This window comes from Dermochelys coriacea, chromosome 2, assembly GCF_009764565.3.
Source record: "Dermochelys coriacea isolate rDerCor1 chromosome 2, rDerCor1.pri.v4, whole genome shotgun sequence".
Taxonomy (NCBI): Eukaryota; Metazoa; Chordata; order Testudines; family Dermochelyidae; genus Dermochelys; species Dermochelys coriacea.
In genome coordinates, this window is record NC_050069.1 from 119997325 (window position 1) to 120019132 (window position 21808).

General features: G+C 41.5%; 2 protein-coding genes across 7 annotated transcripts in view; one reads left to right on the top strand and one right to left on the bottom strand.

Moving 5' to 3' along the window:
- LYRM4 (LYR motif containing 4) overlaps positions 1-21808 on the top strand; it is a 209120-nt gene that overhangs the window by 167267 nt on the left and 20045 nt on the right. For 3 of the 6 annotated variants that reach the window (XR_006279024.1, XR_006279026.1, XM_043508376.1), the window contains one exon: positions 2135-3045. Coding sequence is in view for 1 of the 6 variants with exons in the window: in XM_043508376.1 (XP_043364311.1) it covers positions 2135-2161 (27 nt within the window). In the remaining 5 variants the exon portion in view is untranslated. Of the gene's footprint in view, positions 1-2134; positions 3046-9277; positions 9359-21808 lie in introns of those variants that run through there. The other 3 variants (XR_006279025.1, XR_006279028.1, XR_006279027.1) reach the window with 2 other exon arrangements.
- Positions 4809-7094, bottom strand: PPP1R3G (protein phosphatase 1 regulatory subunit 3G). Its single transcript, XM_043508369.1, has one exon. The coding sequence runs from the start codon at positions 6742-6744 to the stop codon at positions 5755-5757; it is 990 nt and encodes a 329-aa protein (XP_043364304.1). The 5' UTR covers positions 6745-7094; the 3' UTR covers positions 4809-5754.

Sequence of the window (21808 nt, forward strand, 5' to 3'; positions counted from 1 at the left end):
TGAATATGTTCATTTTAAGGAGGAAGTGGATTTCACTAATCTAAAGAAAAGATTTGGAACTCTCAAAATTGTACAGTGCTTAGATACCACAGTGGTAGGTGCTTTCGAAATACCTAGTAGATTCCATAGGTGATGAAATATTAATATTTTAGAGGAAATGCATCTTCCTAGTCTACTTATCTATGCTATTTTTAAACCCCCTAAGTACTGCAGTTTTATGAGGGAGAATTTGGGGGTTAAATTATGCATTCAAATGATTACTGTTCTACATCCAGAATAAGAGAACTATGAAGACCTGTGAGGAATTTACAAGACTTCTTTTGAAAAAAAGTACATAAAATATTTATACCAGCCTTTGGAAATTCTGCTCACTGAGAACAAGCTTTTTTTTTTTTTTTTTTAAAAACAGACAAGTATTAAAGGTCTTTCATATCGTGCTAAAGGGCAGGCAAATACATTTTGTGCTTGGACAGATGAATTTTCATGACAATTTCGTATTACCATAGACCTGCATTGAGAAGCAATTTTCAAATAGACCAAATAGGTAATCAAATTTTAACTAAGAATTCTGGTCCAGATCATCTCCACTACCTTCATTCAATACACTGGTCCAGCTCTAGGTCCCACGGACATAAACCGGAGCAGAATCCAGCCTTTAGAGTTCAGATTGAAAGCCTAGGCCTTTCAGAATTGATAACTTTAAAGGTAGCAGGTGTAAGTTACATGCAGACCTTGACAGCACTAAACTATGTTTAACTTCATAATATCTTTCTGAAATTCCTACCCTTCTATCAACTCATCTTAATCATGTATACCCTCTTGATCATGCATAACTATTAGAAGTTTCCTATTGAGTGTATTTAAATATACAAATAAAGAATAATAAATGTTTCCTATATGCTGCAAAAATCAAATTGCTTAAACCAAATTTAATGTGTGTTAGTTTGGTTTCCTTCATGCCCTTGCAATTTAATCTGACCTTTAAAAAAAAAAAAACCAGATCACTATTTGTTGTTTTACAAATGTCTATAAAAGCCTTTGGTTATATTTCTTCCTTTAATCTCGAAAACCTTGTCTAATCCACAGGGACCGTAGAAATCTGCACATACAGTACTGTAGAGCCACTGAACTGGAGTTTTTCCAAACATTCTTACACCTCTAAGAGCTCATGTTTTCAATTAGTTTTTTAGAAAATCTTCGCATACTGCAACAGATATTTTATGGTGATACAGTGTGTCAATATTGACATTTAAGCCCAATTACCATTTTGCTTAGTCTCACTGTCAGAGTTTATGGGGGTTTTTTTCCAACCAAATGCATCCGATGAAGTGAGCTGTAGCTCATGAAAGCTTATGCTCAAATAAATTTGTTAGTCTCTAAGGTGCCACAAGTCCCCCTTTTCTTTTTGCGAATACAGACTAACACAGCTGCTACTCTGAAACCAGAGTTTATGGTGTTAGAAATACTTGATTTTTAATAAATATATCTATCCAGTCTGAACTTATTACATATACCAGCAGCACTAACGTCCAGTGGATTATGCATAGGTTCTAGCACTCAGACTCAGAGTCTAACTGTTTTTGACACTGACTTCTTGGGCAATCTTTGGCAAGTCACTATATCTCTGTAGGCCTCAGTTACCTCATCTGTGAGAATGCAGAGAATCATGCTGATGCAATCTTTGAAAAATGCTTTGAAATCTACAGCTGAAAGTTGTGCAACATACTGTCTTGCTGAAAATTGAGCATGTGTGACTCAGTGGAGACAGTCCCCATCCTATTTTTACTTTCAAAAATGCATTTTCGCTTTATTATTGAAAAAAGTGTCTTGTCTATTGTCAAAGCAGGAGAAGGATTTTTTTTTTTTTAAGTAGTAGTGGTAGCAAGATTGTAGGTAGGTACAGATATGCTAGCTGTAATTTTAAAAGTACTATTAAATATTTAGCATTTTAGTCATGGAGAACAGTGCTTCTCATGTCTTGAACTTTTAGACTACTTGGCTGGGGGGAACGGGGGGGGTGGGGGGATTTTTACTCTAAAGGTGACCAGCAAAGGTAAAAGTTAGCTTTCTTGAGTTGGTCCTTTATGATGTTTAGAGGAAGACAAAAAAGTTCTCCGCTTTTTGTTTTAAACAGTTACACAGTCTACCCTGTTTTTCCTGAAAGGCTATATGGCTGACTGGACAACTGGTGAGCTCATATCATCACATATACCATCGATCTAAAACATCATTAATTTAGAGGGTAAGTGATTTTTATTCATACTTTTAAAATGCTTGTTAATATCTATAACTCAGTCAACACCCTAACTGCTTTACTTGGGAGTTGAGACAGTTCCCAATCTGTATCTGGGACGCCAGCAAAACCAGGGAAGAATACCTATCTTTTCCTATTTGAATAAGTATAAGGTATGGGATGTTAAGTTAGTGTTCTGGAAAGTTCTGCCATTTTGGAGACCAACTCTGCAAAACTTTGCCAGAGTTTGTTGCATACCAGAGAACATTCTGGCCTGTTGTGAATAATCTTGCCCTGACAGCAGGATTCTTTGACATACCAGCTACCATCTCTGCTCTCTCCCACCCTCCCTCCCCCAGCATGGGCTAGATTTGACCTTTAATAGTCAGTTTAAAAAAATGTATTTTTAATTTTATGCTGTAATTCAGTGAAGAATTGGTCTCAATACTTTTAACATCATACCTCAGCTGTAATAGCATACATTTCAAGTACTAACAATCTAATGTTTTATGTCTTTGCCATCTTAAGAAACTAAATCAGCTCACATTTTCCCATGTAGTATCCTGTTTACACTACATATTTTTATAAAAATTTAATGTATTGGGGACAGTAAACCATTTCACTGTTTTCCTTTTTAAAATATATGGACTGTGCATATTTGGGGGGAGTATATACTTAACTTGTAGAATTACTACTGGGATTTTTCTTTCAGTTTATATTTATACAACTTACTGTGTACAACCTCAAACACATTTTGAAGTACTGTATCACAATAATATAGGTCAAGTTGAGTAATGAAATGTTCAAGTAATAATTCCATTGAAAATTGGTGTTTTCATTATGCTAAAAAGGCCTCATACACACTGAAAATCTAATGTGTCATGGTAGGTGGTTATGATATTGTAGTGCCTAACATAGGTGAACCATGATTTAGTCCTGTGGCTCAGACAGGATTAAACCATGTTTTAGCCATCACCCTGAATGCTGCTTACAGACCTGCAAAGTCCAAGGTTATAGTGTGATTCACTAACAGAGTCTGACCAGTCTACACTGCAAAAATCAAACTGTGTTTTAACCTTCAGAGGGCACTATCATGTTGTAATTGAGTATTCCATTAAGTTATCTTTCTATAATGTAGACAAGCCTTGGAGCATCTAGTTCAATAAATTACAGCTCCATGCACTTAAGCAACTTATATCAGTCATCTAAATGTAAAAAGTTGTACTTTTCCATGCTACTTATCTTGTTACACTGCTTAGATGTTAGCGAATGGGGTCTCTTACAAATGTGTCCTGACAAATGACACTTAGAATACATGCTTTCTTACTAAACCAAATAAGGTACAATACACACCTACAGAAATGTGGTTATGAAAGTAGCATGAAGAGGGCTGAAGGAAACCATTTATTTTCACTCATTAGTGAGGACCATGGAAAACTAAGACCTGACTCTACTTCATAAAACCATTCCTCAGGTAGTGATCCCTAACAAATATTTACCCATGCCAAATTGTACAAAAATCCATCATACTAGTGCAATTTTCACATCTGTATGATGTAGTTAGATCAACCTAACCAACTCTGTAGGCACAGCAAGATTGACAGCAGAATTGTTCTGTCAACCTATCTAGTGCCTCTCGAGGGTGGTGGATTTACTACAGCAACAGAAACTACTTCCTTCACTGTAGTGCTACAGAGGTGTAACTGCAGCTGTGCTGCTCCAGTACTGGTAGCGTAGACATACCATTAGAAAAACCATCACTATTTAAAATTTCTAGATCTTTCATTAAGAGGAAAAAGCAACTCGTGTGTGTGTGTGTGTGTGTGTGTGTGTGTGTGTGTGTGTGTGTGTGTGTGTGTGTGTGTGTGTGTGTGTGTGTGAGAGAGAGAGAGAGAGAGAGAGAGAGAGAGGCAACTCTATTTTAACAAAGATTAGCCAGAGTTACACATGAACTTTATAAAACAAGGCTGTGGTAGGTGGGAAGTGCATTAGCTATTGAACAAATGTTAAAGTGCACTATCTTACAAGGAAAGAAGGATATTTTCCATCATTCAGGGCCTCCAAAACTACAGAAAAGATGGGACACTCAAGTAAACCAGAAAGTGCTCACACTAATGAAAATTATATTATGGACCCCATTAAATTAAAAATAGAGTGGAATACTGCTGTCATATTATGTTGCTTTTGGAAGGGGGTGAAAGAATTAGGCCCCTCGTTTGAATGTGTGTAGAGTACTGACTGAGCTTAAGCCTTTAAATTCCTCCACGATCTGGCAAAGACATATGTGCTTGACTTTAAGTGCTTGAGTAGCCTCATTGACTAATCACATGAGTAAAGTTAAGCATAAGAACAGCCATACTGGGTCAGACCAATAGTCCATCTAACCCAGTATCCTCCTGTCTTTCAACAGCGGCCAATGCCAAGTGCGTCGGAGGGAATGAACTGAATAGGCAATCATCAAGTGATCCATCCCATCATCCACTCCCAGCTTCTAACAATGAGAGGCTAGGGACAGTCAAAGCGTGGAAGGGCCATTGATGGACCTATTTTCCATGAACTTATCCAATTCTTTTTAGAACCCATGTGTTTGTAGAATCAAGACTTAAGAACTATGGGGGTTGGCGACTGACCTTCGCCCAGTTCTCCCTCTCAAAAAAGAGCTGGATTTCTGCAAGTCATAATAATAACTCAGTTTTTGCCTACATCTGTCCCTGTTTCTAAGAAATGCCTACATACCCATAAAAGGGAAAGTGCGTGCATTATCTGTCAGTCCAAAGAAAAATGCCTAATGCATAACCATAGCACAGTCACAACACTGGATTTAAAGTTCTCTCCTTAAATTCAGTGTATTAAATAGGAAACTTCACATAAGGCACCACCATCAAGTTAGAGAAATTTTTTTTTTTAAATAAATCACAAAAATCTTGTTTCCAGTTCTCTTTAAACAACTTTAAAAGAGAAAAAGTCTACGTGAGGCAACTGTGCTGATTTCTCGCAGCTCTTGAGAGTTCATTTCCTTTACAAAAATGGTGAACTAACAATACTGGAACCAACAGGTCAGACCTAGCTTATTCTACAACTTTAAGGCTGATGGTAGGAGGTCCCAAAACAAGCCATTCCAATGGGAGGCTCAGAAACCAGGGACTATGCAGCAAGGGCTCCCCGGGAAAGTGGTGCAGGGTTGTTCCAGGGTGCGAGTACAGGGGATAGGACACTGCAGTGGTATCTGACAGCTAAAGCTTGGCACCGCGTGTTTACCTGCTGGGTTCAAGGGCAGGACAGTCATAGCCGGCTGCTTGTTACCACACCCCACCCATCGCAAGGTCGGCACAATGGGTGGCTGGCCGGCCCCAGGCTCCCTGCGAGGCACTGGCTGACTGGCGACTTGTTTGCCCCCAAGCTAGGCTCAGAGTAGGGCGCTGCTTTTGCCCCCAAGCGGTTTGCTCCCGGGCTAAGCTGAAGGCAGGGGCTGCCCCAGGCGGGGTAGGGCTGGTGTGGTTCTCGGCTGGCCCGGGCGGCGCTCAGCAGAGGGGCCCGGTGGGGTCGCCGTGGCCGGGGTCTGTGCTGGGCGCCGCGGGGAGCCCCCCGGGGGCGGGGCGGCAGCAGCGCAGGGTGTAGTTGCTGCCCCCGTTGTTGTCCCAGTACTCGCCCTGCTGGCTGCGGTAGCAGACGGCGAAGTGCACGGCGGAGCCCTCCTGCAGGCCGGGCGGGGTGCACAGGCTGAAGTGGAAGCGCTCGCTGGGGGGGTCGCTCCCCTCGGGGCCGGGCAGGGGCAGGGGCAGGGCCGCGGCGTCCAGGAAGGAGAGCCACTCGTTGAAGGTGTAGCGCACCGTCACTTCCTTGGGGCCCGGGCAGCTCAGCACCCGCACGGTGCCCCGCACGTCCAGGGCCGCCGCGGGGCGGCCCAGGCGCTCCAGGCACACCCGGTCCCGCCGCAGCCGCTCGGCCGCCGCCAGCGCCCCGGCGGGCTGGAAGTCGGGCACCAGCTGCAGGGGAGGCGGCGGGCGGCCCCCGCAGCCCAGGCCGAGCGCGGCGCTGAACTCCTCCAGGGGCAGGCGCCGCAGGCGGGAGAGCACGGCGGGCGGCACCTGCGGCTCTTCCGCCGCGCTGAAGTGCTTCACGCTGGCCAGGTTCAGCCCCAGCGCGTCGGCGAACTGGACCCGCTTCTTGCACTTGGTGCAGCAGCCCGCGCTGCCCTCCTCCGGCGGCTGGAAGAGCCGGGCGGCCGCCAGGCTGGGGCTAGCGGGCAGCGACAGGGACCGCCCGCCGCGGCGGCGCAGCCCCAGCAGCAGCTCCCCATCCTCCGGCGGGGGAGAGGCTCCGGCCCGCTCCGGCTCGCCCCAAGGCTCCTGCAGCGGCAGCGCAGCCGCCGCCCCCTCTTGCTCTTGCTCGGCGGAGCTGCCTCGCCAGGGCTCCCGCGGGAGCAGCCGCGCCGTCCCCTCTTGCTGGCGGCCCCCGAAAGGCGCTAGCACTTGCTCCAAGCCCAGCGGTCCGGAGTCCCGGCCTTCCATGGCATGTCGCCCCCCTCCTCCCCGGGAGGCACCGCGGCCGAGGCTGCTGGCGCAGGAGGGCGCCCGACCCCCCCTCTCCCGGCCGAGGCTTGCTCTGGCTAAGGCGGTGGGGTCGCCTTATCCCCTTTGCCTTGCGGCGGAGTCCGGGTGAGGGGGGCGCGCCCCTGTCCCCCGGGAGAAATCAAGTGGCGGGCGGGCTGCCGGCCACGGCCCCGGCCCCAGCCCCAGCCCTGCCAGAGCCGGGGGGCGGCGGAGCGGAGCGGCCCCAGCGCCGCGGCCGGGCTCGGAAAAGTTACCAGGAGTTGAGCGTTTGGCCGACCACGCCCCGCTCGGCGGGAGGTGCTGCCCGCCCGCCCACCCACCCACCCGCGGCTTCCGAGCCCGCGGCGGGCCCCGCCGGCTCCACGAGGAGTCCAAAAGTGGTAGCAGCGGGAGAGGAGAGTCCCAGGGGGAAGCGGCTGCCAGCGCGTTTCCCCTGCAGGGCCCTGAGAGGTCTTGTGATTTGCTTACTGCTCCCAAGCAAAAAGGACAGGAGGGCGTGTGGCACCTTAGAGACTAACACATTTATTTGAGCAGAAGCCTTCGTGGGCTACAGCTCCCTTCGTCGGAGGTGAAGCACGATGCCCCTCTAGAGCTGCCAGGGTCAACCAGCAGTGCCCTTCACCCCATGCGGCGGCAGTGCTAGTCTCCTTATCATTGCAGTGCCTTAGGCCGGGGTTTGTGTAGCCCTGGGGATAGCAAGTCTTAGCATCCGATGAAGTGAGCTGTAGCTCACGAAAGCTTATGCTCTAATAAATTTGTTAGTCTCTAAGGTGCCACAAGTCCTCCTTTTCTTTTTGCGAATACAGACTAACACGGCTGCTACTCTGAAAGCTGGATATTTTGCTGATTTTACAACAGGCTACATAAAAAGCCCTCAGAAGTCACTACAAATTAAACCTTCATACAGACAATGACTTGTTCATACTGCTTTATATACTATACACTGAAATGTGAGTACGATATTTATATCCCCGTTGATTTATTTTATAATTTATATGGTAAAAATGAGAAAGTAAGCACTTTTTCAGGAATGGTGTGCTGTGACACTTCTGTATTTTTATGTCTGAGTTTGTAAGCAAGTAGTTTTTAAGTGGGGTGAAACTTGGGGGTATGTAAGACAAATCAGACTCCTGAAAGGGGTACAGAAATTTGGAAAGGTTAAGAGACACTGGCCTAGGCCATTGCCTGTATAAAACGAGGGCCCAATGGTCCAAGCTACCCCATAGTAAGTCTCACATTCCAGCTGCCAGATTTGATACTTCAGGGAATCTATGATGCTACCATAGAGAAGGCAAAAGTAATTTAAGCCCTGGTCCTGCAACAGGCTCTCTGCATAGGTGATTGACCTCAATAAATGCAACAGCTACTTGGCAAAGACATAAAAGGTGTCTTGGCAAAAAGAGATTTAAAGATGTCCCTTTCTTGCTTTTGTGCTACACAAAGGCCTGGGGGGAGGGGTTTGCTGTTACTGCTTTTTAAAGTTTTTTACTTCTGATTTTTTTAATGTAGAAATATCAGGACGGCTACATCTAGTCTTCCTGGTTTTGCAGAGAACTCACTGGGGGTGTTAATTTGGATCTTTCTGCTGGCCTAATTGAAGAGAGTGTTGAATCTTTTTAACAAAAACTTTTTTGTCATCAGGCCAGCTGAGTAAAATAGAAACAGAATCAAAATATTTTAAACAGATTTCCCACTTCTGTTAAGCTGTGGAACTTAACTTCTGTTCCACAGACTTCACTTCTGTGGAACACTGTCAGAATCCTGCCAGTTCTCCACTAATGCTTGTGCCAAAATTTTTCAAAAGTGGCCTTTGATTTTGGGTGCCCAACTGGGGATCTCTTGGGCCAGATTTTCAAAAGTGCTGCATCCCTGCAGGTCCAGCTGAAGTCTGTGTTAGTAGCAGGTGCTTCTAGTGCTGTCAACTTTTACCATTGTATCACAGGTCTCGTGGTATTTGTTGTTTTTCTTTTATAGGCATGTAATTATATGAGAACCTCTCCTTTCATTTTTTTAAGAAAGTTTCTAGATTCTCATAATTAGAGAAACTTGAAAACAAGAACCCTGAAGTCTCAAAAACCCAAAATATCAAAATAAAAAGAATCCCAAATGTATTGTTCTTTTAATGTCTCATGATTTTTAAGCCACACATTAGTTTTTTTTCTTCCCCAGACTCGTGAAGATACACAGGCCCCTTTTGAAAATCTAGTCATAGCGTTTTCTAAGTTTATAGCGTAAAAAAAAAAACCCACAGAAAAAAGTTTGATTTCAGCAAAAACAGTACAGTACCCTGTAGGCCATTTTTAGCTGAATGTTGCATGTTAAATGACAGCACCACAATGAGGACTTGATTAGGATTTTTGGAGTCAATGCCCTTGCATATCTGAGAAGTTTTCCAAAATTAAACAGGTACTTAATACACGTTACAGCTGTCGTCTTTAGATAGTTCTGTTGATGAAAGTACAATTCCTCTCCTTCACGCCACCGTTTTCAGGACAGAGAAACTAGAAATCCACATGCAAGTAACATCACTTTCTGAAGATTTAGGTTCTCTCAATGGATTTCTGTCATCAAGGTAATTTTCTGAAGAAATTAAGATGTATTTTTAATTAAATTTCATTTCAGTTACAAAAATAACCTTCCAAAGGTGAACTGATGAGATACTGTTCTACTGTGTGGGCAGCCCATCTCCCAGAGAGGGGCAAACTGCTCCTATTCATCTCATCTGGTGTTAAAGATAAATGGACGCCAATGAAATATTAATTGTCTTAGGAGCAGTCATCTAGCCTGGCTAGATAGTTCATTCATTTGAAAGGATATTTCCACACGAATAAGGGTGCAAGGTTCTGCTATTGAAGATTAGAACCACTAATGTTACGATAACAGTTATTTAAAATTTCCCAGTAACCTGATTTCTTTTGTAACTTCTGTCATTGTAATCAGCTTTTACCAGTAACTAGTTCTGGAGCATGCAAGAAAGAAACCAATTCTCAACCTAGTCTTGTGTGGCACAGGAACTGGTTCAGAGAATAACTAAAACAACAGATGGTCACTGTTGCTCAGGCTACATTGTTTGACTATCATGGATTAGAACGGGAGTCAGCAATGGACAAAACCGTAACGTAAGAGTGGAATTTTTTCTTCTGAAACACTGATAAACTTACAAATAGTCTGAAGGGCAAACTAAAATACCTGAAATGACCAGTTTAAGTCATATTGGTGCAAATCCCAGTCTGCACCAATGCAATTTAGTTACCTTAAGGATTTATACCAGCGTACTACCTGTGCAACTACAGTGTAGTTACACCATTGAAAATGTATGTAATTAAGATACACCTTTATACCCTGATCCTGAAAACACTTGTAGACATGCTTAACTTTACACACTTAAGAAGTCCCTTTTAAGTCAATGGAATAACTCTTGTGCATAAAGTTAAGCACATATGTAAATGCTTGCAGGACTGGGGCCATAATCCATATCTGAAGGCTATCTAATCCTATCTGAAGGCTATTCAAAAACACTGTATTAGAGGCAGTGATAGTGTGTGTGCTGAAGAGCTAAACCAAAGTAGCAAGGAGTGAATAAAATGTGGCTAAAAAATGAGGTATGAAATATCATAACTCTTGGATACTAGACATATATTCAGTAAGGTCAGATCAACATAGCTTCTGTAGCGCTAAATTTGTGATGGTTTAATATGTTAGAATTCTCTGAAAGAGACACGTAAATAAAATACTGGCTCCATCTGTTTGAATTTTCAAACAGCTTTTGACAAGGTCTCCCAAGAAAGGGAGACTTTTTCTGGGGAAAACACAGGATAAAGGAGAAAATCCTATTGCAGTGTTGCCAACTCTCACAGTATTTGATGTTTTTTTCTTAAAATTCCAGCTTCTGAAGTCGTGATAATGTAAGACTCTCAGCTTTCATTTTTAAACAAAAGTACATTTCTAGATATCATGGTTATGGAGAAAAGTTCTAAACCATTATCTTTAAAGATTCAAATAACAAAAGGCAAATAAAAAGATCCCCAAATTATTATATACTTTTTAAACCTCAAGATTTAAGCCAATCTCATGATTTTTGAACACTTGGGGTTGACAATATTGTATTGTGGGTAATACTACATCTGCTAATCTTAGTAAAGGAAAATTAATAGAGGCTGGAAAGATAATGGTGGACTCTAAGAAAAAATTTATAATAATAATAATGTTATTTAGTATTTATAATAGTGCTTTATTAATTAAAAGTTCTGTACAGAGTACCTAATCCTCAGAATACCACTGTGAATCAAAAAGGTATTATCCCATTTTAGATCCACAAAAACAGGTTTCAGAGTAGCAGCCGTGTTAGTCTGTATTCGCAAAAAAGAAAAGGAGTGCTTGTGGCACCTTAGAGACTAACAAATTTATTTGAGCATAAGCAAATTTAATTTATTTGATTTCAGCAAAAACAGTACAGTACCCTGTAGGCCATTTTTAGCTGAATGTTGCATGTTAAATGACAGCACCACAATGAGGACTTGATTAGGATTTTTGGAGTCAATGCCCTTGCATATCTGAGAAGTTTTCCAAAATTAAACAGGTACTTAGTGCACGTTATAGCTGTCGTCTTTAGATTGTTCTGTTGATGAAAGTACAATTCCTCTCCTTCACGCCACGAAAGCTTATGCTCAAATAAATGTGTTAGTCTCTAAGGTGCCACAAGCACTCATTTTCTTTTTTTGAGATCCACAAAGATACTTAGGCACCCAGATTTAGCTGCCAAAATCTTCAGGTTTTTTTGGGCTCCACTGCAATCCAGAAAACTTCTGTCAAACCCTATAGGCGCCCAAGTTTTCAGGGTAAAAGTTCCCCCAGTGCCTATGAGCATGTGCCCAGTTTCCTTACTGTAATTGTCCAGATGTCTATCTCCCCCTAAGACGCAGAGCGATTCACAATCCGGGGGAAAACAGACACTCCTCTGCCTAAGTCACATGCTGGGCCAGATCCGGTAAGTATGTTCAGAAGCCACCTACAGTTTTGGGTTTCATTCACAATCTGGCCATTAGAGGAGGAGAAAGAGGAGGTGGTCGTGGTGGTGGCAGTGGTGGCAATACTTATAACTTTTAAGTCTTATAACTTTTAGCCCAATGGCTAGAACACTAGCCTGGAATGTTGAAGATACAGGTTCAATTCTCCCCACTCTGCCAGGGGATCTCCTACCTCTTAGGAGAGTGCTCCAACCAATGAGATATGGAATAGTCTGATCTGAGACTCCCTCAGTATCCCCCGTTGAAGTGTTCCACCATGAATAAGTAATGAAAGACCGATTTGAGGAGGGGGACTGGATTTTGGGTTTCCCACTTTACAAGTGGGTTCCTTAACCACAGGACTACAGAGTCTTTCTCTCTGTTTGGCCCAATGACTGTTCGACTGTGGATAAATACTTAAATGCTCATTTGTGGATCTGTGTCTGGACCGACCTCCCTAACTCCTCATCTTATGCTTATTCCACAGAAGCATTCTGCTTCCCCTGCGCTACATGTTACTTACTATGTTTGTTAATGAAGGAGCGGTGAAATTTGCTGATGACACAAAACTATTTAGATTAGTAAAAAAATAGAGAGGATTGTAGGAAAAACCTCCAGAAAAATCTAACTAAACGCAGGATAGGTATAACAGCAGCTGAATTTTAATTTTGATAAATGCAGGGTAATGCATATTGAAATGAATAATCTATATTTCTCCTAATAATATCCCCTTGACTGTACTAAATTGATCTGCAAAGAGGATTGCCATTCATGAGAATTCTGTGTAAGCAGTAGAATTAATATTGGATCAAAATCTATTTAAGCATTAATTCAGGTAGTTATGGAGATCTTGGGAATTTAAAAATTCTGAGGGCCGGGTAAGTTGTTTGTTAGTATTCCCAAAGCAGGTGGAGTTTGAACTCTTAAGTCTAAGGGTTATATCCTCAGCTGGTTTAAATTGTCACAGCTGCTGGAGTTATGAGGATCTGCTCCCAGGCCTTTAATATGTTCTTTATTCAAAACATTTACAAATGGACTCTTTGAAATAAAAGTTTTAAAAGTGATAGTTCACAAGAATAGATCGTTCAAGAGTATGAACAGATCTGATCAATGTTTTTTCAAAGCCTACTCATTCATCAAATTATTTTTGTAAAATCGTTGTTTCAGGTGGAGAATTTTTGTCATTGGAGGTGATTCATTTTGGTCTATTATATGAACAATATCATGGAGAGGCAATAGCAATGAGGGTTGCACTATGAAGAAGAGTCTTATGATTAATGAACTGGACTGAGTCTCAGGTGATCTTGATTCAGTTCCTGCCTCTGCTACAGACTTTGGGCAAGTCATTTATCTGGCAGTGCCTCAGTTCTTCATCTGTAACATGGCAATAGCAAGATTTCCTTTGTTTTATCTGTTTAGCCCTGATCCTGCAAACACTTAATTACATACTTCACTTGAAGCATGATTCAGAACACAGTTTCCCCACCCCCTCCCTCTTTGTAAGTGAAATATAAAAAACCCTAATTCTTTTGCATTTTTAAAGTTGTCTCATTCACAACTATTATCTGTTCTTGGAAGAAACAAACTTAGTACTTTATGGCTCTGATTCAGCAAAGAACATAAGCAACTGCTTACCTTTAATCCACTAAACACAGTGGGAAAATTCATGTGCTTAAGTGCAGTGCTGAACCATGGCCTTTGAGATTAAAAAACTTAAATTGCCTTATTTGGAAAATATTTGCAAAATAAGCCCCCGAATCCTCCAAACACTAAGGCACATGCTTAACTTTACTACCGTGAAGTAGGCCCACTGAAATTAGGGATCAGGACTTAATGTTTTTTTGTCTCCTTCTGTTGGCCCAACCAAATCACTCACCCTTACAAAACTTGATGCACTGGCTCTTGACTGCTCCAGTTTTCTTGTTCAGGGATAGTAAAAATATATCCAGTTCTCCATCAGTGAATCCAATGGAGAAAAGAAAATCATCTGAAAGTATTAAAGTGGGATAGGGGATTTCAGTGGGCTCTAGCCATTGTGTTGTAGTAAATTACTTAGTGGTTTTATTGCCAGCCTATTCAGTTGAAACGTTATATAATAGTATCTTGCAACATTTACTGTTGCACTGGGGAGGGGAGAGGGAATCAATAAACCTTGAGGGGAAAAGTCTGATAAACTTGCCTTAAGAGGGAAAATAATCTATAAACCGTGGGGGGCAGGGGAGTCTGGTAAACTTGCTTTAAGAAGCCCTTTTACAATTGGAGAGATGGACTCAAAATATCATATTCACTTCACCTTTCCTTTATCTTATTGCCTGAATGACTGTGTGTCTCTTTTTCGAGACAAAGCTTATTTTGGTTTAGGCCAAACAATGGAGAATAGAAACGGCCTGTCAATTGTCTGGAGTGGCTTCAGTTAATTCCCTCATACTGTAGCCATCTCAGGGCTAACATGTACCATACATTTTATGCCAGACAACAGAATGAAGGTAATTTATGTACTTATGATAGGAAAATATGAGAAGTTCTTTCATTTCAGAACTGTCACTAGGGATTCTATTTTCACTAGCCCAAGATGTTTGATTTCTGTATCAGTTACATTATTCCATGAAAGTAAAACTTTGTTGCAGATGCCCTGTCCAGAGGCTCAGTCCTTTGGGAGGCAGCACTGCTGATGGTTGTGTGGTTTAACAAACAGATAAATCTGTTTGGATCAGTAACCACCACATGGACACAAAAGGAAGACAAAATTGTTTGTCTGCAGTCATGCAGCTTCAAATCCCTGGAGAAGGGATGAGCTATATCTAGACTGGAAAATTAAATTTGCTTACTCAGTTGCCACTGATTCAGATGACCATCCAATTTAATCAGGAGTCAATTCAAGCAGCCTGTTGATTATTCCTCTATAACCATTTCAATCATGGTTTCAATCTCCACATCCTAAATTGACAGATTTCCCAGCAGTCCCAAGGAAGGTATTCTATTAATAAACGTACAGGTTACAAAGACTCAAATCTCTTCAGTGACCTCACCAGTTCCCCCCTCACATCTTGTCTAAGGAAATCCCTAATGACAGAGGCTTATCAGAAAACATTAATGAGCTATAACTATTGTGTAATATTAACATACATACGAGAGAAGTACTGGTGAAGTGTGTGTGTGTGTGTGTATAGAGAGAGAGAGAGAGACATCAGCAGTTTGTGTCCAGAATGAATATTCAAATCTCACTTCAAATTCTTCCCACATCTCACTTCAGATTATTCCAGCATTAGTTCTGAATTGTTTTTTATCCATATTTAACTAAATCTTGGGACGTCAACTTTGAAGATGTATGCTTTTGCATTAAGCTGGTTTTTCAGAGATAAAATTGTGTCATGAATAGTCTTGGTTTTCAGGACAGCTAATTTTAACAGATCTCTCATTCCTATGTAGATGGCATGTTAGGATATTAATATCCTCTTGAATTATTTAAAAACTATTAATGCTTCATGTCCTATGGGAATGTTATCTGCAAAGCTAGCATCTTTGTATCTTTGCTAAGATTCTAGGGTTTCAGTTTGTGAGCATTTACAAGTATTGGATGTAAAGATTCCATCGGGTTATGAGTTTCTGCTATATTCCAGTATAAAACCTGTATCACAGATCTTTCCAGGTTATACTGTTTGATTAGAGATTGTTTAAATATCTGTGTATTCCTTCCTCTTTTCAAGCTTATGCAGAGAGTTTATTAGAACATTTTCTTATTTTTAAACTAGTTTTCTTCTCTATTAAGCAATTGAATAGCTCTAATCCATAAATGCAAAGATTAAATTTGTTCTTGAAGAAGCAGGTATTGAACTTAAAAAGTGTTCAGTATGCCTTAAGAGGAATAGCAGTAACTGTTACAGTTTCCAAAGGGACTGAGAGGGTTTTAATTTGAATTTCTGTCAGATCTTCAGGAGACAAAACCTGTCATAAATTTTACTGGAGTCCTTCAGACAAAGGCAGAAATCTCTCATCCTTTAGGGTTGCCAAGTATTATGAAGTGTTCCATCCCATCTTTATCTAGTGACTCACATTAGCAATGATGTATGAGAAATGGAGATACTTAGAATATTCATAAATTCAATTTCTCTGATTCATGGCAATGATTGCATTTCCCATAATGATGTGGTGATTCTAAATCTTCTGTTATTTGTGCCATGTATGTGGCAATAGGGCAAATAATCTCTTAATTTTGGGTGAAATCCTGACCCTATTGAAATCCAGTGGGATTTCTCCTTATGTGTCTTGCACAGAACTGAGCATACTGTTTGTGATGAACAAATACATAATAAAAAAGGGAATTATCACATTATCCTTTGTTTCCCAAAAACAGTGTGCAAAAGATTCCAAGCACTTTGGGGAAAATTAAACTGAGGACAAAGTTCATCTGAAATTTAACAAAATAGCTTTTTCACAGATCTTAATTTCACTACAATTTTATGCATATTTGGATTATTTTAGAGGTATTAAGTTGCAGTTTTATGCATCTGTGTTTTGGGAGATATTGATTTAAACTTTCCCATGTATGTAGCATATTAAAAACCTTATTTGGTTAAGTCATGCTTGTCAGACTTTTCAAACAGCTAATGTGATTGGGGACAGAGAAACATCTATGTAAAAATGACTCCTTCTGGCGGAGATTTGCAGCTGTGTTCATGAAGTTCTGTGCAAGTAGCAGGAGCCTTTGAAAAGGACATAGCTCTATGACAAGGTCTGTCGGAGTGATTGGCAAGAAAAAATATACTCAATTACTGAAAACATGTTTTCAGCATAGGATATTTTTTTAAAAATGCTGATTTCTGACATACTGTCACAGAGCCTCATTCATTTCAAAGGCTCCCACTATTTACAAAGAACAGCAGCCATGGTAGTGGAACACTTGGAAGTAGAAACTACCTGCTGAGTCAGACAGCTCGGGGCAGAGCATCAAAGCGGATGTGTTTGGACTCCAAGCATCTTGAACATTCAATCACTTATTTTTAAAGATATCATCTTCACCACCCACCCCACCCCTCAATGAAATTGGAGGTAGAATTTTGGATAGATTAATGGGTTTACATAGCCCGCATCCTGAAGAGAGTATTTGGATAAATATGGGAGAAGATCTATTGTCAGTAGCCCATACATTTCTAATGTGCAAAGAATTTGACTGATTCTGGCAACAGAATATCATTGTGATTCTCTCCAGCAATAGATTGATTCTAAGCAGATTCTAACTCCAGAAGCTTAGCAGTCCCCATAAGATCAGCAGTCACGGTACTCAATCCTGACCCAATTCTATCCACGAATCTCACTCTTTTCCTTGCTGCCTGTCTCTAATTGTCCCCTTATCCCAATCCAATTCGCCTCATGTGAGCAGTCCCAGTCTCCATTCCTCAGACTTCTCATCACAGTCCCGGTCTCCTTGCCCAGTGAGTCCTAGCCTAAGCTCTCCAGACTCCCAGTCACCATCTTCCTGTCCTCAACTCCTTGCCAAGCTGCTCCCAGTACCCACTCCCTGCTCCTCATCTGATTTGTATCTCTCCCTCCTGACCTCCAGTCAATCCTCCTGCCTGCCTTCCCCATTCCCACTGGCTCCCATTCCCCATTGACTGAACCATTTTAGCTGAAATTTTCCAAACAAAATCGTCATAAGGCAGACACCCACCATGGAAAATTTTTCCCCAAAGGTTAAAGTTTGCGAAGTAATAAGCAACTGAAAACAGGGTCTATAATGGAAAGTATTGGACAATCGTAATAATAGGTTGTGCTACCAGTCCCACCTATAACAACTTATTTCTATCATAGTACCACTGAAGGTCCCTAATCAGAGATAAGGCTCCTATTGTACTAGGCGCTATACAAACAAATAATACTAAGACAGCCCTTCCCTCAAAGAAGGGACAATATAGCACTAAATCCCATCGTCAGAAAAATAACTCACTGAGCGAAAGTATATTCCATAAGGTGGCCCTTCAGCGTTGTCCTGCCTAGGTGCAAGGAAATTTTCTCAATGAGCTGAAGTTCATAGAATCATAGAATATCAGGGTTGGAAGGGACCTCAGGAGATCATCTAGTCCAACCCCCTGCTCAAAGCAGGACCAAGCCCCAATTTTTGCCCCAAATCCCTAAATGGCCCCCTCAAGGATTGAACTCACAACCCTGGGTTTAGCAAGCCAATGCTCAAACCACTGAGCTATCCCTCCCCCCTACTCAGCGGAATTTAGACAGTTTCATTTAGGAGGCTTAAGTGTAATGGCATAAAGCTGGTAGGAGAGGTCATGAAGTAATAAAAGCAGCCGAAAAGAGCATTCAAAACCACCTAAACTAGTGTAGAAAATTATACCACTAACTTGCCCTTGCACTCTTATTTACCCAAGTTGGGGGGAAAGGGCCATACAATTGCCAGGCAGATGCTTGCTATATAGAATAAAATGATTGTAAAGAAATATTTTAATGTATGTTTTATATATATATATATATATATATATATTAAATATCACAAACATGTCACTTTGAGAGAATAATAAAATTAGACAGAATGTCTATCTATAGATATATATTGTATATATAAACTATATGAATTCATAGCCATCTGTTTTGTTACTTTTATTATGTAGTACATATATATAGGAACCTGGTTTATTCAGTATTCAGTTTATTTTTTCGTTACTTTGTTTGGTTAAATGATTAAGTGGGAAAAACACAGAACTGAGAATCAGAAGACCTGTGTTTCATCCCCTGATCTGCCAGTGAAATGCTGTTTAACTCTGGGCAAGTCACTTCACCTTTATATACCTCAGTTTTCCCATTTGTAAAATGGAGATAAAGTTACCTACCTTTACAAAATGCTTTGAGATCTATGGAAGAAAACTCGACAGAAGTGCTAAGTATTATGCATATACTAAACTTTTATTAGCCATACAGAGAGAAGATATATTTTACATCAGGTTTATATGTCTACAGTAAGAATTTGATAATATATTTTACAAAATATATTCCCCTTGCTGGTCCTGAGCTAATATTAGTCCTCATTGGTCCCGCTTTTCTGCTTGCATCTGAAAATTCAAATGCATTTTTGCACTGTAGCAAGGGGGCGTGTCCTCTCTCCCGGATGGACGCTGCAAGTCCTCCCTGGCGGGCAGAGCCGGCACACCCATGCCTGCCCCTCCGAAAGCAGAGGGGTGGGACGGGACCTGGAAATATAAAAGGCCAGCTCTCCAGCTCAGCTGCTGCTGGAGCTCAGACCCAACAGCAACCACTGCAACCCCCGAGATCTGGATGGACTGCCAGAGCTGCTGGCTGCTGGAGACGTTAAGGAGTTGCTGGGGCTGCCATTAGCTGTTTATCCCAGTGAAGCAGACTGTGACCCCAGGACCTTCTCAAATGGGAGTGTAGGAAGTAGTCCAGAGGAGCTGAATATAGTTTGGCTGTGTTGCTGACTGACAGCTGGCCAGCGTGTTGTGGCGAGATTTCCCTGCTGACCAAGTGGCAGACCACTCTGCCACTGTTAGGGCCCTGGGCTAGGATGCAGTGGAGTTGGGTGGGCCTACATCCCCCTACCCCTGCCATCCCTGGCGTGGCAGCCTCCCCACCACAGGCAAGAGGCTTGCATTTGTCAGCGGTCCATCAGAGTCAGGACCCTGACTGTTTGCTGCCCCACCCTTGAGAGCCTGGGCTTAGAGACTCATTGTTGTTCTGTCCTGATTACAGGCCTGAGCTCCCTGACTTTGCTGCCCTGCCCTCTTTGAGGGCCAGGACTAATAGACTTGTTATTGCTCTGTCCTGAATACCATCCAGAGACGCCTAACTGCTTGCTGCCTCCCCCAGCTGGAGGGTTGGGGCTTATAGACACTGCTGCTCTACCCTGAATGTAGGCTAGAGCCTCCTAACTGTTTGGTGCTCTGTCCGGTCAGAGGACCAGGACCCCTGAGTTCAGTACTGTGTAACCGTGCTGAGTGGCAGAGACCCTGATGCTAATTCCCCCCCTGAATTGTGCTCTTCCAGAGGACTTGTAGCAAGGGGGCGTGACCTCCCTCCCAGACGAACGAAGGGACAGCTGCGACTGCCTTACACACACCTAATTTAAAAAGAATATTATGACACCAATATTTCTTCATATTTCTTTTTTACTTTTAACTGATGAGACTAACAGCTGCCGCTGGTGCTGCAGTCATTCAGTAGATTCTTTCTAATCTAGCCATAATATATTAACATGACAGATTCAGAAATCCCCCTTATAAATGCAGCATACTCATGCCAAAATTGGTCTGTTTGCCTTTTACCTGCTTTAAACTGTTGTAATATAGGAATGTTTCAAGAAGAGGCCATATTGCATAGAGCCCAGAAATAACTTAGTTGAAAGAAGCCACTTTTTTCAAAGTGAGATAGCACATCATCAAGAAAAGTTACATCCCTCTCCATCTCTCTCACACACACACACTTTAGATGCATAAGGAAACAGTTACAGTGAACACCTGGTTTTGTTGATTTTTGTTCTACAGTGACATGTTTGCAACATCAGAGAGTCATAGTCTGCTCTAGTTACACTGGTTTATATCCTGAGTAACTCTCCTGACATTAACAGGGCTACTCCAGATTTAAACAGGTGTAAATGAAAGCAGAATATGACTGAGAGTCTTTTAATTTAAATAATAAACTTTAGAGTCCTTTGGCAACTGAATTGGCAGATTCAACACTGACAATATGAGTATTATTTTAAGCAAGCCTGAAGCCAGCAATTTGATAATACATTATTGATCACAAGTCTCTCTCTCCCTCACTCATCATGTATTTTTGTACTTAATCAAAAACTAATAGAATAAAAGGCAGTCACCATTTATAGATACTAAGGTCAGAAGGGACCATTATGATCATCTAATCCGACCTCCTGCACAACGCAGGCCACAGAATCTCACCCACCCGCTCCTGCAAAAAACCTCTCACCTATGAATGAGCTATTGAAGTCCTCAAATCATGGTTTAATTCTTCAGCAAATTATTGTCTATTAACATGACAGATTCAGAAATCCCCCTTATAAATGCAGCATACTCATGCCAAAACTGGTCTGTTTGTCTATCATGAAACTACTGTTATTTATTTAAGTGTATAAGCCTGCCTGACTAAAGTATTTCCAATTTCTCTAACAAAGTTCCAGTTTAACCTGAATCACTGTCTATATCTAGAATAACAGGGCTTGATTCTGCCATCCTTACTCACAAAAAGTAGTTACTATTAGGGCTGTCGATTAATCACAGTTAACTCATGCAATTAACTCAAAAAAATTAATTGCAATTAATAAAATTAATCACCATTAATCACAGTTTTAATCGCACTATTAAACAAAGGAATACCAATTGAAATTTATTAAATATTTTGAATGTTCTACATTTCTATATATATTGTATTCTGTGTTGAAAAGTGTATATTATTTTTATTACAAATATTTGCACTGTAAAAATGATAAAAGAAATAGTATTTTTCAATTCACCTCATACAAGTACTTTAGTGCAATCTCTTTGTTCTGAAAGTGCACCTTACAAATGTAGATTTTTTTTTGTTACATAACTGCACTCAAAAACAAAACAATATAAAACTTCAGAGCCTACAAGTCCACTCAGTCCTACTTCTTGTTCAGCCAATCACTAAGACAAACAAGTTTGTTTACATTTACAGGAAATAATGCTACGCTCTTCTTATTTACAATGTCACCAGAAAGTGAGAACAGGCATTTGCATGGCACTTTTGTAGCTGGCATTGCAAGGTATTTACGCACCAGATATGCTAAACATTTGTATGCCCCTTCATGTTTCGGCCACCATTCCAGAAGATATGCTTCCATGCTGACGACTCTCGTTAAAACAATGTGTTACTTAAATTTGTGACTGAACTCCTTGGGGGGAGAATTGTATGTCCCCTGCTCTGTTTTACCCGCATTCTGCCATTTATTTCATGTTATAGCAGTCTTGATGACCCAACACATGTTCATTTTAAGAACACTTTCACTGCAGATTTGA

Bases quoted from the DNA above. Each gene is read 5' to 3' on its own strand.
- PPP1R3G (XM_043508369.1), bottom strand. From the start codon at position 6,744: ATGGAAGGCCGGGACTCCGGACCGCTGGGCTTGGAGCAAGTGCTAGCG.